Here is a 17,092-nt window from a genome sequence, read left to right as displayed (position 1 = left end):
GGGAGGGAGAAGCAGGCTCCCTGCTGAGCAAGGAGCACAACGTGGACTCGATCCTAGGACCCCAAGATCCCAACCTGAGCCAAAGGCAGATGCTTAGCTGACTGAGCCACCCAGGCGCCCTGGATTTTTTGAGGATTAAATGAGATGATGCACTTACAAGACTCAGAGCAGTGCCCTATATAGGGTGAGCTCTTGATAAGTTTTATGCAGTAGTAGTAGTAGTAGTAGTAGTAGTAGTAGTAGTAGAAGAGGCAATCATATAGTAACTCCTCCGTCACAGGGTGATTGTGAGGACTCAGGGAGCTAGCATGGCTGTCAGCCTGGCACCTGGCACCTGGATGCTCCCAGTACACTGCAGTGCTGCTCTCACAGTTTTGGGACCAGACTGAGGGCTTTGAAGAGAATGCCTTTGGTGAGGGGGGCCAATGGCAGTTCTGAATTCTCTGACCAGAGAGAACCCCACCATGGGGTGTGATGGTGCAGAGACCTGGCACTCTCGCCCTCATGCGCTCCCTTCCTCGGCTAGGGGACCAGCAGGGCCCACTTGTTCAGCCCACTGTCCGCTCTTGGGGTGGGGATGGGGGGTGAGAATGGAGCTCCCTCCTGCAGGCTCTGGCATAGGGGAGGAGATAGTTCTTCCAGGTGGATCGAGGCAGTTGTTTGCTTTGCTCCAGGACACTCAGGGCTTAGCTTTGTGCCGGACGTACCACATACCAGATGGAGACCTTACCCTGACCCACTTGAGCTTCGCATCAAGAGTGTCTTGATGAGAAGGACTCCGGGTTCTCCCAGCCGCCTCTGGTCCACCTCAATGTCAGCTCCCGATGGCCAGGCCTGTTGGCCACAGAGGCTCAGGGAGCCGCTGGGAACTCCCTGGAAGTACCATGCTATAGGTGAAGACGACCTGCCCCACCCAGGACTCTGCTCCTGCCCTGGAGGGCCTCTAGTCAGTGGTGCCTACAGTTTACCCCTCAGTACCGTCCGCATCACAGCCAGACCCCTCCTCTCCCCATGAAGACTCAGAGGAGGACTAGGGATCCAGGCTGGAGCTGGCATCTGGAGGGAAAAAATCCCCCCCTCCCCACCTTACAACACCCCCGTATAGTCTTTTATTCCAGCAGCTTCTCTGACCCCTATCTTCCATTGCCTCTGCTGGCTGGGAAACTTTGTTGCCATGGCAATGTCACTCATGTCTCCCCCTCCCTCTCTTTCTTGCTCCCTGGGAGGCAGAGGTAAAGTGCACCTCCCGCCCCTCCCATCCCTCCCACACACTGCTCAGGGCCCTCTACAGATGGCCTGGGCCTGTCGAGTCAGGGTCCCGGAGGTTGCAGAGCTGAGGTGCTTCCTAAGCAGTTTCCATTTGTCTTGAGCAAAGCATCCCTCATAGGGAATGAGAGAGCAATTCTCAGACCCCAGGAAACCCCCAGGCCATGGGGATTGGATCATCTTGGCTCATGTCAAGTCAGGTGAGCAAACATCTGTCGAGCAATGCCTTTTTGCCAGAACTGAATTTGTGTGACCCAGGCCCTTAAGGAGTTCCCAGTCCAGTGTGGGAGATGGGAGATGGGTACTCAGAACAGCAGGCACGGGTGCACAAACCTGCAAGGCTGGATGTTTTTAGAAGCCAGAGCTTTCCAGATATCAGAAAAGTCATGTAGTGCATACACCATATATTAAGTAACATCTCCAGTGGGGCTGGGGGCAGAAGCCCATACTCAAATACACATCCTTATATTCAAATATTCACATACTATGAATAGCCTCACATCTGTCTGTTTAGATCAGATTTGCCACCAAATGAGCTCGATGAAAGCCATCCAGCTTCAGAGCCTTTTGGATTTTTGGAATTGGGAATAAGGGATTTTAGCCTTTTATAAGAATTTATTTTTAGGAGAATCCTCTCTCTGTTGCAGCCCAACATAATGAACCAGCTTGGGGCAGAAGCTGGCCAAGAATTCAGAGAACGGGGAAGCTGATGTCTCTCAGCAGCTCCAGTGCAGATCTGACTCAGAGCCACAGTATGATGTGCAGGGGAGGAGGAGGAGGTGTCTACTTGCCTAAGGGCAAGATCTGAGCTGGGCACTGGAGGATCAGTAGGAGTTTGCCAAGCAGAAGAGCAAGAGAGGGCCTAGGCCATGGTCACCTGGGGGTGCTAATGGTGCTAATGGACTCATTCCCAGAAAAGTGTTTTTATTTTTTTTAAGATTTCTTTTTTTATTAGAGAGAGACAGAGTGTGTGTACGTGAGTGTACCCACGAGCAGGGGGAGGGGCAGAGGGAGGGAATCTCAAGCAGACCCCCTGAGATCATGGCCTGAGCCAAAGCCAAGAGTTGGCCACTGAACCAGCTGAACCACCCAGGTGCCTCACAGAAAGTGTTTTTATTTTTATTTTTTATTTTTTTAATTTATTTATTCATTAGAGAGAGAGAGAGAGGCAGAGACACAGGCAGAGGGAGAAGCAGGCTCTACGCAGGGAGTCCAACGTGGGACTCGATCCCGGGTCTCCAGGATCATGTCCTGGGCCAAAGGCGGCGCTAAACCACTGAGCCACCTGGGCTGCCCAGAAAAGTGTTTTTAAATGAATAAAATAAAATAGGATGACCAAAGAAACCAGCCATATGGAAATGCAGTTAAAATATATTTATAATGACGTATTATGAATGTGCTTCTTTATTAATGTATTAAATAGCCAAGCCTAGCAATAGGTCCAACTGCTAGCCAAAGTTTGAAATCATAATATAAATGCTCTCCTAAGACTGTCTGTAGCACTGTAGTGTCACAGGAAAACATTTGTGATGCTTGTAGGTCACGAAGTCACAGGTACCGTTATTGCCTCTGGTTTATTGCTTGTGTTTAAACTTGAAGGAATGCCAGATTAAATTAGGAGAAAACAATAGTGATGTCACTTTTTTCCCCAAAGTGTTTGTAGACCACTGACTTCTACCCCCAGATCTGAGGCAGCAGGTGAAGAATCTCTGGTCTGGTCAGAGAGAACTACCTGGGAACAGGCTCAAGGAAGAGAATTAGAAGCATGCTCCGGGTGAGCTGGTGTGAGGCAGCCGGCAGCACGATGGGAGGAAGAAGGGCTGGAAAGGTGGTAGCGTCTTGAGATCACACACATTTGGATTTTACTCGCTTCTGAGAAGAATCTTTTCTTACGACATCCTATCTTTTATAATGGCATGTTATAAAAGGAATAGATGCTCATTATAGAAAATAAAGGGAAAAAAAGGCGGTGGGGGGAGCCATTCAGTGTCGAATTGGCCCAAGCAATCCCCATGACCATCCGTTTAAGCTGTGAGCCATGGGAGGGGTGAGCGTGCCGACCCCGGGGCCAGGGATGGAGGGTGTGAATCCTGATTCCAACCTTTACCCTTTTTGTCTTGTTTTCTCATCTGTAAAATGAAGTTGACGGTAATAGTTCCTATCTCATCAGGTTGTTCTGAGAATTTAATAGATCTATTCATATGAAGTGCTCAGAATGGGCCATAATTAGCACTTGGTAAACACGGGCTTTTATAACCTCTTCTATCCTGAGCGCATAACTTTTTTGTATTTGCTTCGATGTGGCCTTCCTGTAGATATACGTATAATTTTATATCCTGCTTCTTTCTCTTAATATTATTTCATAAATATTTTTAATACTGTTATAAACTGTTCATAAGCACTTTAAACACCTAAATAATATTTCATGCGGCTATATGACCCACACTTTAGGTAAAGTAGTCCCTTATAATTGGACCCTTAGCTCATTTCCAATTTTCCACGGAAAATGTTGAGCAGGCTTCACTGTGGTTCAGCAACTATTTACTGAGCACACAACTCGGAGTCAGGCCCTGTGCTCGGTACGGAGGACACAGAGGTAAATAAGACAGGCTCTCTGCCCAGCAGCAGCACATACACCTGTGTTTGGGGATTATAATTTGTCTCATGGTTTGGAGAACAGATTGGAAATGATGAATTCCAGAGACAGAGAAACCCCTTAGGAGGCAGGTGGAGAAAAGGGGCTGATCTAGAACCATCACAATGGGAGTGGAAAGGAGGGGATGGTGGGCTAGCAGGTCAAGGGGTTGGAATCTGGCTGCTAATGGGTATAGTGAGTGGATTCAGTGAGGGAAGCCAAGGAAGAGTCACAGGTGACTTGAGTTGGAGCCTATAGAGTGAAGTGGGGTGAAGTAGAGTGGTTCTCAGAGCTTGGGCTTTGTGCCTGATGGATCTCTGAGTTCAAGCCCAGCTCTGGCATGTCCTACCTGTGATCTTGAACAAGTCATGCAAATTTTCTAGGCCTGTTTCCCCATCTCTAAAGAGGGGCAAATAACACTCTTCTGCCTAGAAGTGTGAAGGTCAAATCAGATTATGAGAAGCATATGGCACACGTGATGCCGTGGGCATAATAAGGCTGTGTGGCATGTCAAGTGCCATTCTAAACACTTTGTGTGCATTAATTCACTTTAATTCTCCTACTACCCTACTGTTAGAATCCCAGTTCTGTAGATGAGGGAGCAGCCCAGAGAGGTTTGATAACTTCCTTGGGGTCTCCCAGCTAGAAATGACAGAGCTGGGACTCAAAGCCAGGCAGCCTTGCATCAGAGGCCATGCTCTTAATGACTATGCGCCTCTCTGCCATGGACATGGTAAGGGGGTGACACCACAGCCAAGTCCCTGTGGCAATGTCCATCAGGTGCTTGAAACTGGACTTTGTAACCCAGGGCATAGGTCAGAGTGCAGGGTCACCTGGGCAGGAACAAGAGTGGAGGTCAAGGCAAGGGTGAGGTTGCCCAGGGAGAAGGAGGCAGGGATCAAACCTGGATTCATCAGGCGGAGGAGGAAGAGGAGTTGGCAAAGGAAGTGAGGAAGACTGGCCAGAGGAGCAGACAAGAATGGGGGCTGGAGGGTGGTAGGGAATTCAAAAGAGCAATGCCATCAATAGCATCAAATGCGGTAAAAATAGAGTAGGATGAGCATCGCTCAGAAGTCGCTGATGACCTTGGGGAGCAGATTCAGGAGAAAGAGATGGGGACCTGGACTGGAGGGGTGGGAGGAGATACATGAGGTGGCTGCAGGGAGGTGAGTGGCTTCGAGAGAGCAGAATGAGCCCCAGGCAGGATGAGGCCAGCATACTTGAATTCCGATGCTGGCTCTGACCTGTGCAAAGTACGTGACTTTGGAGGAGTCACTGAACATCCCCCGGGTGCCATTTCCTTATTGGTAAAATCAGGAAGGGAGGCCCACCCCTGAAGCTGTCGTAGTGTGACGGCCGATGGACTTGGGACATCTAGCAGCAGTGAGAGTGAAGCTGGCTGAGATCTCGTGAGCTCACTTATGTGGACACCGCCTGCACCTGGCAAGTGGTGTCAGGGATGGAGCCTGCTCGTGGCTACTTTGTCACTGGGAATGGTTCTGACACAGTACAGATGAGGTCCTGTCTGGTACCCATGGCCCACGGCCTCTTGGCCAGCTGAGATCCGTGGCAAGGCAGGATCCCTGCCGGAGCCTCAGGCTGGGAGAAGAGCTTGCAGACCTGTGGTTTGTGTGGCAAACTGTAACACTGGGATTGGGACTCTGAGGCTCTCTCCACCACCTGGACCCCATGAGGGCGATCACGTGGCCGTGTGGGCCAGTGGTCAGGACCCTACCCTAGGAGAAAGAACATCTAGGGTGCAGGAGTGGCTTTGCAGCCAATTCAGTGAGGAACCTCATGCTGCTCCCTTAATCTCAGTTTACTGACCTGGGAAATGGTTCATCCTGACCCTTGACGTGAGTACGAAGAAAATGTGTCCAGAGTCAAGCTTTGAGTTTTGCAGGGAAGATTGCCTTGCAGCATGTCAGGGAACCTCCGTGCATATTCCAAGGGGTAGCTCTTGGGCTCTGATACTACTAGAGTGTGTGTCCTGAGAATTATCTCAAGTTCTCTCTGTCACCTCCTTCCTTCTTCTTCCGTGTTTTAAAATCTGAGATTCTCTCCTCTCTTCTGACCACATAGCCCATCCAGCCACTTGTTCATTCAGTGAATATGAACTGACCACCTAGACAACCCGATGCTGGCCACTGAAGAAGTGAGAGGTGGGGGTTTAGAGAGAAGTAGGGCTCAGCTCCTGCCCTTTTGGGGTTGGAAATCTAGTGGGAGCAGAAAGATATCGAAGCAACAAACTGAAATAGGCACATTTACAAGAGTCTTAGTACAGAGGGACACACCAGGGGCCCTGGAGAAGATTAATTCCACATAGAGGAACCGGGGAAGGTGTAAGGAGGAGGCATTTGAGGTGCTCTTTGACAGGAGAGTGAGTGTCCAGAGTAGAGGAAGAAAGGGCCTCTTCTCCACCGGGAAGCCCGACACGCTCCAGGAAGCAGGTGTACCACGCAGGGGTCTAGGTGAACACGAGTGGCGGAGGGTAACTTTGAGACATGAGACCCCCCTCCTTGCCTCTCACTCTCTTTTTCTTCCTCTCATTTCCTTTTTCTTCTTATGTCTCTCTTCCCTTTGGCTTTAGCTCAGTCTGATTTCTCCTCTCTGCCTGCATCATCCCTGCCACCCTTTGTCCCTCTGCTCATCTGCCTTTCTTCCTCCCCTTCCTCTTTATACTTGAGAGGCTAACAGCTTGCACAGCAGGTGACTGTTCCATGAGCTGGGTGCCTAGGCTCCCGACACCCACGCTGCAGGCCTGGCAGGATGGAACCTGCAGGTTTCCACCATGAGCCTCTGTCCTTCAGTGACAGCCAAGACAATTTATACACCCTGTTGGCTGCGGCCGTATGTTGTCATAACCTGGGTCATTTCCTCATTTAATACCGTCCATAAACTCCAATAAAACCATCCCGGAGTCCCATAGTCCAGAAGAGGAGAGGCACTGGGTTTGGAAGGGTCGGGGGAGTGGAGGAAGGAGGCGGAGAGGGGAGCGGAAGGTGAGGATCCAGCCAGTGAAGGTTGGACTTGAGCCCAAAACCCAGGCAGGGCACCCGGCCCACATCTCACCTGATGAGGGCCCTGTTTTCTTCCCTGTTGCTGCAGTGTGTCAGATTCTCCCCAAGGGGGTGGTCGCTGTCCTGGGACCCTCCTCCAGCCCGGCCTCCAGCTCCATCATCAGCAACATCTGTGGGGAGAAGGAGGTGAGTGCTCCATCAGGTTGGGGGACCCTGGCAGTCCCTGGATTCTCAAGGTCTGCAAGAGCCCATGTGGGCCTGGTTGGTTGGTGTTGCCAATAACAACAACAACAACATGAAAACAGTGAAAAGAAGTGGTTCTTTGTTGGGCACGTACTTTTCCTCCATTTGGTTTGGTGGAGGAGACACAGAGGAGAGGTTTTGCAACAGGATTTTCAAACTGAGCTCCTCTGGGTCTCCAAGTCCCTCGGGGGCCCCATGGCGGGTGGGTGGAGGGGGAGGCTGTGGAGGCTGGTCCCCTCTGGGGACACCCAGAGGACAGAAGTCTGAGCTCCCCAGGAGATGCTTCGCGACTATCTGTTCAGATACCGGGACTCTGGCGGAGAATACCCTTGGGGGCGTGGTGGGGGGGAGGCACTGCTACATTTTATTGCTAAAATAAAGTTTGAAACCTCCATTTTATAAATTCGCTAGAAAAAAGTTCTCTTGAGTTTTCTTCCCCATCCACCAGTTCCAGTGCTTATTTCTTCCATCAGTGAATTCTTCGAGCGCAGGTGTCACCCCGACCCGGAGCCGCTCTGGTTTCACTGTGGAGTTCATTTCTTCTGGCTCCAGTTCCATGGGGATAAAGACAGGCGGGGATGAGTTTCTGAGTAATAGCCTGCTCCCTGTTCCATCAGCTCTCTCCCTCCTCCTCCCCTGGAGAAAATAGGCTCAAAAGTTTATTTGGTGGTTAGCTCATTGCTGGAATCCTTCCTCGCTTCTCCTAGAATCTATCTGTCTTCCCTTTCACAAAAATCCCTGGGGAACAGCAGCCAAATAACCCCTTGGCCCCTCTCTGGTCTCAAGGGCCTTCTAGCCCACCAGGTCTTTCGAGAACATATGGAGCTTGGTGGTGGGAGGTGCAAGGTCAGGAGCCGGTGGTCAGTCTTGCACCTGTTCTGGGGCCTGGAGGCTCAGCCTTCCAGAAATGTTAGCTTTGGGAAGATCTGATTCTAGAGATAGGACAAAACCCACCACAGGACAGACGCCCCCTCAGCAAGCCACCCCTGTAAAGGCAGCAGAACAGCAGATAGGCTGCTGCCTACCCCATGCCCTCTGAGGGGGTGCCTGCCCCCCCCCCCCCACCACCACTACTTTTCTTATGATCGGAGGGCTTGGTGAGTCCCCTGAGGCTTGGGGCAGGATATTTATCTTCCCTGGTTCATGAACCACTCTCAGAATTGTTTCCTGCACTTTTAAAGTGTCAGACAGCCCTGCCTCCGTCCCATGGGTGCTCTTGCTCCCAACTGCTGGGCCACTGCCCTATAGGCCAAGCCCCCTGAGCCTTTTGCCCCTGGGCCGGGTCTCTGTTGACAGCTCCCCATCCCAGCCCCCTCAGAGGTCGTGAAAGCTGACCCTGGACTCATCCCAGGCCACGAAAAGGAGCTTCTGCTCCTCCTGCATCCCCTCCACCCCCATCTCCCAGGCCTCGGTCCCAGGAAGTTAGAGCTGATATTTAATTCCAGTGTTTCTTGCCACGCTCCAAGTAGCAGCTCGGATCTGTGGCAGGCTGTTATTCCAACCGGCCCTGGGATCTTTACCAAGGGAGGTTGCCAAGACTTCAGCTCCCCATTTCCTCTTTTCTCCCCTCTCTCCCCACCGTCACACTGCCTCACTGTTCCTCACAGCCATCCCCCAGTCCCCACTCCAGTATGGCCTCCTCATGGGGTTCAGTGGCCGTTTGATCTCAGCTAACATGTAACCCTTAACCCTGTTTGGCATTGCAGGCCAGAGGCAGGGACCCCGGTTTACAACCGTCTTCCCCACCCTGCCACCCTGGGCCCCATGCCTTTGACCAGCCAGCCGGGTCGTGCTGCCCAGGGAACAGCCAGCCCGTTACTCCTCCTTTGTCTGGTCATATCCCTTCCAGAGCAACCTTTCCTCTCCATTCAGATTATGCATTTCTGTTCATATTTTATGAGGCTGAACTGGCTCACACTGATTCACCTCCACTCCAGGGAAAAGAAATGGAGTTCCCACCAAGGAGTTCATTCCTTTAAATGCTGCTAACATCTCTGTAGCCCTGTGGCCAGCTGCTTTCTGCCTCACCTCTCCTCCCCACGCCCCACACCTCCTCAGTGCCTTGCTGGGATGCGATTGCAAACCAATTATGGATTGATCTTTGTCCTAGAGAGAGAATCAGTGAGATTGGCCTGGGCCATCCCTGCCTGGGCCCATCAGAGAGCAGCTGGATGATGGCAGCCTTCAAGATGGCAGGCGGTGCTGGAGACTTCCCACCCGCTCCACCTCCTGGAGGGGCCCTTCCTCCCCCACTGCCCTGCACAGACAGCTTCAGGAGCTTTCTCAGAAGCCCCTAGATTTGGGGATAAAGAGGGAAGGGGAGGAGAGAAGGCATTGCAGGAACCCTTATGACACGTTAGGTCCTGAGCTATTACGGCCTTCATACACAGGCTCTCATTTTATCCTCCCGGAGATCCACGAAGCACCCATTGTTATCTTCATCCCTAGGAAGCATAGACAGGTTAAGCAGTTGGCCCCAAATCACACAGCAGAACCTGGATGCAAACCCAAGTCTATAACCTATAAAACCCCTTTTCTCCTTCATTTTCCTGCTCTGTCTCTAGGGTCTGTGGATTAAAGGGTGTCTCTAAGGGTTTGTTCTGTTGTGGATGAGTTGGCTGGAGCCATGGAGGCTGGATGGCCACACAGGGAGGGCCTGGGTCAGAGATGCTCAAATGCATCAGCCTGACCACCCTGCCCCTGCCTGGCCTGGGCCTCCATCTTGCCCCTTTGTACCCTGTTTTTCCGTTCAAGGTACACCTGCTATTCTTTTCAGATGGATTGTATGGGGTGCACAATAAAAACTAGGAGGAAAGACCTTTTATGACTCCTTAGATCAACCTCACTCTTCTGAGTCTTCTCTCATAACTCACCAGGCTCTCTCCAGCTCCACATTTTTCAGAGTCTGCTGGAAAATATTGGTTGCCCTCTCTCTGTGGTTCAAGGGCTAATCCCAGTTGAATTCAGAAATTTTCTCCCTAGTTTCTGCTAAATCTTTCCCTTCCCTCCCTCCTTCCTACCCTCCTATCTGCCCCTCTCCAACCTCAGAGGAGCTCTGGTCTCTAGCTGACCTCTCCCAGAATCTTAAAAGGACAAGGTGCAGAATCTTACAGGCACCATCGCAACATCATCCCAGACACTGGGCCAGCCCAGGCAAGGACAATTTCTACAGTCATTTCTGAATAACTTACTCCAGGAGCCAACAGACTCACCGCCAGGAAGTTCTTCCTGCTGTCTACTCTCAATCTTACTTGCTTTAACATCATTCCAAACCCATGCTCACTGTAGCTTGGGCCCTTCCGTGGCGCACCGGTCCTGAGTGAGGACAAGGCTTGAGGTTTCCGGGGTCCTTCTTTAACAATAGAGGCGCCAAGTAGCCTTCGGCTCTCCTGGCTCCGGGTACCAGGGATGAGGGTAACAAAATAAAATCAAGGTGGATGGCAGCTTACTACGCTTTAATTTTCCCATTACCTACCCAGTAGCCTACGCCGCCAATAGAGCAGCATCACAGCCTGTTACTATCTCTTCCCAGGAGAAGGGAAGGGAAGGCAGGAGGCAGGGGCAGCGCCTCCCAGAAATGTCAGTAATAGATGCGGAAGGAAGCTGACACTGTCCTGATGAAGCCAGAGCAGGTTTTTATTTACCTGGCTCCACTCGAGAGGCACTCTGGGTGGCTACTCGGCCTGCGGCGCTCCTGCTGTGTGTGTGTGTGTATGTGTGTGTGTGTGTGTGTGTGTGTGTGTGTGTGCAGGAGCCCATCCCAGGAGGTCACATCGGAAGTTTGTTGGGAGCCGGTTTATACACTTGTCGGCTAGGCTGGGCTGACAGGGCTCCTGTCTTAATCCCTGGGGCAGTATTTCTCTCTTTCAGCTGCCTTCTGCTCTGATTTATTAACTACAAATAAAATATAAGGATTATGCCTCTGAGAGCCTTTTGTCTCACTGCCTAGCAGTGGGCAGTTGCTCTGGGAATAAAGACCTATTGTTTTGCCCCCTCAAGGCCCCAGACCCCAGCTTGTCCAAGGTCCAAAGTACATTAACACAGGTCTCTGGCTTATGGGGTTCTCATCGGGGTGTTCCTATTTTAAGCATTATCCAAGACGTCATCTTGTCTTCCTCCTCGGGCGAGGGTGTCCTGAGTCCTGCAAGCTCCATCTCCCCCCTTGGCAAAGATCTCTTACCTAGAATGTTCCACTGTCCAAAGCCTGGCCTCCTTTTTACTCATTCTGGATCCCTCCTGCTGCCCATGTTTTTGCTCCTCCTCCCAGGTCCCTCATTTCAAAGTGGCCCCAGAGGAGTTTATCAAGTTCCAGTTCCAGCGATTCACAACCCTGAACCTCCACCCCAGCAACACGGACATCAGCGTGGCTGTAGCTGGGATCCTGAACTTCTTCAACTGTACCACCGCCTGCCTCATCTGTGCCAAAGCAGAATGTAAGCTCCACCCCCCGTGGCTCTGCCCCACAGGCCAGGGTGGGGCTTGTGGATTTGTGGACTTGGCCCCTGGCTGGGATGCACCCAGAAGGGGAGGGCCCGTCAGATGCCTGGGGGGTGGGGGGTGGGTGATGACCAGCAGGTCAGGCATTCCCATCTGTCCTTAGCTATTTGCCTCTGTGTGTATGTGTTTAAGATTTTATTCATTTATTCACAAGAGACACAGAGAGAGAAGCAGAGACATAGGCAGAGGGAGAAGCAGGCTCCCTGCAAGGAGCTCGATGTGGGATTCGATCCCAGGACCTGGGATCACGACCTGAGCCCAAGGCAGATGCTCAACCACTGAGCCCCCCAGGCACCCCTCTGTGTGTGTGTGTGTGTGTGTGCGTGCGCGCGCGTGTCTGTGTGTGTGTGATAGAGAGGGAGAGACTGAGCAAGAGAGCAGTCCAGGAACACCCTTTGCCAGGCATGGGCGGAGCAGAGAGAACTGGGTTACAGGGAGACTGGCCAACCTCCAAGGCTTTTTGCATCTGCAAACTCAATTCCCACATTTTTAGCCTCATTGTTAAGGAGCTACAAAAAGAGAGAGAGAGAGGGAAAATGTAAAATTGGATGCATTTTGTACTTGATGGCTTGAAGAGCTTCTTCCCCTGGAGAGCGGGTTTTGCTGATGGAACAAGGTCCAAGGGCAATTCCTGATAAAGCATTTTTTTTTTTTTCGCAAATGCAGGTTTTAGAAATACAGTTTCTCTGACTCTCAGACAATTTGTAACATAAATTCAGTGTTTATGAGATTTAGCTAATTCAAGGCAGCACTATCTAGCAAGTCTGCGCATCTGGATGCTCCCGGTGACAGCTGTGCACCCACATGTGGTCAGGCAGGTGCTGGCTGCCCCTGGCCCCTGGAGCCCCGCGCCCAAACCCCCAGGCACCGCTGTCCCTGTGCCCACAGCTTTAGGTGGGCTGTGCTGGCAGACAGATGTCATCTCCACCAGGGCTCCTGCTTATATGGGTTCTCAGCACTGCTGTGCCTGCCTAAGTCCTTTCTCCCCCCTGGCAGCCCTACAGCATCTGTAAATAAAAGCCCCTCCTCATCAAGGGTCAAAACCACCTTCTTTTTTTTTTTTAAGATTTTATTTATTTATTTGAGAGAAAGCACAGGCAGGGGGAGGGGCAAAGGAAAAGAGAGAAGCAGACTCCCCCCCACCCACCCCCATGAGCTGGGAGCCCGATGCAGGGCTCCATCCCAGGACTCTGGGATCATGACCTGAGCTGAAGGCAGATGCTTAACCAACTGAACCACCCAGGTGCCCCAAAATGCCTCCTTTACCAGACATTTGCACCTGACTGCCTCCCTGTGATGAGCATTCATTCATTTATTTGCATTAATACAGATTTAAGATTTACTCAGTGCTCCCCAAGAAACAGAGTAACTGAGCCCCAACCACATGTATTTTTTATACAGTTTATTTAATTATTACAACGAGCCGATGGGTTTAGAGGTGTTGAAATTCCTCAAGTCAAAGTTAAACCCTTAATGCAGCTCCTCAGTCTCATTGGCCACCCGAGGACAGCCAATGCTGACATTGAGCATTTCCATCATCAGAGAGTGTTCTACTGGACAGCACTGCTTTAGATGATAAGTGTTTTGTGGCCAAAATAAAAAATAAAAAGGAGAAATGTTTGGATAAACACTTCATCTTGGTTCCCCTCCATGGAGATTCACAGCACACATTTGCACAGATACTAGTTGTCCTGTGGCCAAAACAACTATTTACTTAATCTCTTCCAAATAGGATTGACCGTAAGTCCCAAAAGGATGCTGATCGAAAAGCCCACAAAATGCTAGTATTTGATAGAACAGAGTTGGGAAACATGGCATTCCAGCAGGTGGTCCTGCCCCGCTTAGCATCCTCGAACCACTGTATGGTGGAACAAAACCAAGGACTCTCCCCCTGGAAATTTCTACCACAAGCCCACTCAGGCAGGACTGAACTGGTGCGCCCCATGCGTACAGCAGGAACGGTAAAGAGACAGAGGACAGGCTGCAAATCTCAGTTGGCAGAGATCCTCCTGCTGCCTTCCTTAGTGCAGGGCCCGATGTCTCACCACCCTGATGGGAAGTTCTTTCTTGTGTCTAGCCACAGGGCCTCTTGCTCATAGGGTGAGCCCTGTTCTCTCCACTTCAGTTCTTCCTGGCAAGGAAGTTGCTCAGCCGTTTGCTGAGCATCTACTGCGTGCTGAGCTCTCTGCCAGATTCTGCTGCTTCCTAGCCCAGGGCCCTTTCCCTTGGAATCATGACATTCTTTGACTTGCCTTGCAGATGGCAAAGCATTTTCACTTACATTTTGCCATTGTATCTCCCTCCTCCCTAGTCATTCTAGAGCCAAGAAAACAGAGTCTTGGAGCTGGTAAGGGGCTTGCTTGCGATCACACAGGTGGTACGTGGCAAACGGAGCCTCTAACTCAGGCCCTTTGACTTGAGATTTCGTCCTCCACGGCCCCTCCTGCCCTCCTGGTCTGTACAAACAACCCCAGAGCCGCAGCTCAGGGCAGCCTCTGCCTGGCACATACGGTGTCCTTTGAAGGGCAGAGATGTGTCTGGAGCAGTGTGTCCCCTTGCCCCCTTGAGCAGGGTGCGGGATGGCTGAGCACAGACACGATCCTGAGGAGGATGAGCCTGCCCAAGGGCCATGGGGGCCAGGCCACACAGCCCAGGCGAGACGCCTCAGCCATGCAGCGCTGCCTCTACTTAACTCACCCACTGAGGCTGCCTAGGGACCCGGGCCCCACCTACCAGGGCCCAGGGAAAGAAGGGGGGCAGAAGAGGAGAAGTTCAAGGGCAAAGAGGATTAAAATCTAATCAAAGAATGAAGAAACCAGGGACTGAAGGGAAATGCAGCTCAGAGCTTGGTTGGAGATCCTCTTCCATCTTCCTTATTAATGCAGGGCCCAGAGACACCGTACATTGAATTAGAAACAGGCATCTAATTCTATTTTCCAACCATCAAAATTAGCCATAACAGAGACCATTCCATAGGGAATCAGACCACTTTTTTTTTTTTTCTCTCTCTCTCTCTTTCCAAAAGTAGAGTTTTAATAAGCAGGTTTTTGGACCAAGCAGAATTGTATTGTGTTTTATGTTATTTTTCTTTAATGGGAAAAGAAATCAGGATATCTGCCAGTGCCTAGTTCTAATGAGGCTGGCGGGTGGGGAGTGGATGCGGTGAGGGTCCATGGTCGTCACCATGGAGCGGAGGGGCCTCGGCCATTTGGGTGCTTCCGAGGAGAGTCAGGCTTCCCCACCTGGTGCACTTGAACTTGCTCTGTGCCCCTTTGGTGAGATCACCCAGCCTTGCCACGAGCTTACCTTCTGAGACTCTCAGCATGCACCCAGAGCCTTCGATTCCTAAGGTCACAGGTATAACACACTGTCTGTTTTCCTGGTATCTTTGTGCAAACTCAACTCCTATTTTTTTTTTTTTTTTATGTTTGCTCTGGTATTTCTTTCCAAGTATGTCAATGTCCTTTCTATGGCTATGTGTCCTTCTGCCACCTGTTTACTACCTGTGTGACCTTGGGAAGGTAACTTAGGTACTCTCCAGCTTCTGGAGGTCCTGTCTATGGAGTGGGGACGATGATACCTCCCTTACAGGATGGCCGAGGGGATTAAATAGGACAAGATATACAAAGAGTATAACACAGTGACCTCGGAAACACGAGCTGCATGTGAGTTTTTCTTTCCTTCCTTCCTTGGATCCCTTTCAAAAAATGTGAGGTCAGGACCTGGAGCAGAGTGACCAGAGCTTAGCTCTGCCCTTCTGCTATCCCTGTGTTTGCTAAACTCTGTCCAGGTTGTTGGAGAGGAGCAGACTCTGAGCCTGGGGAGGAAGCATAGCTGGAGAGAAGTGCAGAATGGTGCAGTAAAAAGAGAACTGTTTTGGAGTCAAACCAAGATGCTCCACCACTCGTGAGCTGTGTGATGTCAAGCAGATCACTGTACCTCTCTGAGCCTTAGTACCTCCCTGAGTAAAGTGAGAATAATAGTGCTTTTCAGGGCACTTGGGTGGAAGGTATCTGGGCCCAGGACATAATAAACATTTACTCACTTTATCCTGCGAGCCTGGTTGTGGCAGCAGGGGGTGGAGAATGGGAGACTAGGGGTGACACTCAGGGTCCCTTGTGAAGATAGTGGGACCCTAGTGGACCTTCCCCACACCAGCCCCAGGAGGCACTCGCTGTGGGAGGCCTCATGCTCCTAGTGATACAAAAGTAACCATTTATTAAGCCCTTGCTATGTGCCTGAGACTTTCTGCTACGGCTTTTGAAATTGTCCCATTTAAACCTCACGATAACCGTCTAAGATGGACCCCATAAACATTGCTATTATATGCATGAGGAAAAGAGAGATTAAGTCTATTTTCAACACACACACGGTTCTTATTACCCCCTCTCCCTGCTTCTCTGAACACTGTGGAAAAGACAGAAGGGGGGGGGACCATTTTTTTCCTATTTCATGGCTGGGTTGACGCCTTGCCACGCCAACTCAAGTAGGAATCAGAGGCGGGAGGTCGGAATCCGGAAACCTGGTTTGGGTCTTGGCCCGTCCTGGGTTTTCTAGCTCTGTGACCTGTCACTGCCCCCTCGCACCCAGGAGCACCTGCGCTCCCAGAGCCCTGTGGGGTTAAATCAAGTGTGAGTGAAGGAGCCGAGGAGACACTGAAGCCTGCTCAGGGCAGTCACTAGCTGAGCCCACGCTGGACACACGCCCCGAAGTTAGGCAGCAGGAGTGCAGAGACCAGGTTCTCACGACGCCCACCTTTGCTGCCAGAGAAGAGGGCAAGCTGCAGGGCCACGCAAGGCACAGCACAGTCCTCCTGTGCGCAGGAAGCCTCACCTCCTTCTCCATCCCCTCTCTGTCTCCTCCTCTGTCTCCTGTGTCCTGGTCTCCCCTGCCTGTTCCCGGGGCCAAGCCCAGCTGTGGAATGAGACAGAACCAAAAAGCAGGTGCCGTGCATCATTCAAACACTTGAACTTGCTCTGTGCCCCTTCCCCACTGGCGACCTCCTGGACTCTCGTTCCCGTCTCCCCATCAGAATGTGCTCCATGGAGAAGGTCTGAAACCCACACACCCTGAGGCATGTGGCCTGGCAAAGGGAAGGGAAACGAAGCCTTACCAAGTGTAGGGCAGTGTGGGCACAGTGGGAACCGTGTTATCTCCCTAAATCCTCCCCACAGTCCCCTGAGGTCAGTGTTACATCCCTGCCTCCTGCAAGATTTAAAACTGCTGTCCCTCCTGGGAGGACTAGCATCTTCCAGAGCCAGCGCCTGCAGCCAAGGGAATCAGCCAGTGGAGAGGGACGGATGCCAGTTGAAATGGGTGTTTATTCTTATTTTTTGATACAAGGGCCCTCTGTGTCCCCTGCAGACCCATCACTTAGGTATTTGTGTCCTTGTCCTATGGCCTTGACCAAACCCGGCTGTGCCTTTCACAG

The 17,092-nt window shown here is 51.3% G+C and overlaps 1 protein-coding gene across 5 annotated transcripts in view; it reads left to right on the top strand.

Moving 5' to 3' along the window:
- The window catches only part of GRIK4 (glutamate ionotropic receptor kainate type subunit 4), a 425,071-nt gene that overhangs the window by 255,392 nt on the left and 152,587 nt on the right, over positions 1-17,092 (top strand). For all 5 annotated transcript variants that reach the window (XM_035716734.2, XM_025465200.3, XM_025465201.3 and 2 more), the window contains 2 exons: positions 7,010-7,107; positions 11,432-11,597. In XM_035716734.2, the coding sequence (XP_035572627.1) occupies positions 7,010-7,107; positions 11,432-11,597 (264 nt within the window). The remainder of the gene's footprint in view (positions 1-7,009; positions 7,108-11,431; positions 11,598-17,092) is intronic.

Source organism: Canis lupus, chromosome 5, assembly GCF_003254725.2.
Source record: "Canis lupus dingo isolate Sandy chromosome 5, ASM325472v2, whole genome shotgun sequence".
Lineage (NCBI taxonomy): Eukaryota > Metazoa > Chordata > Mammalia > Carnivora > Canidae > Canis > Canis lupus.
Note: the sequence above shows the minus strand (reverse complement) of the source record. Positions and strands in the feature narration are given on the sequence as shown.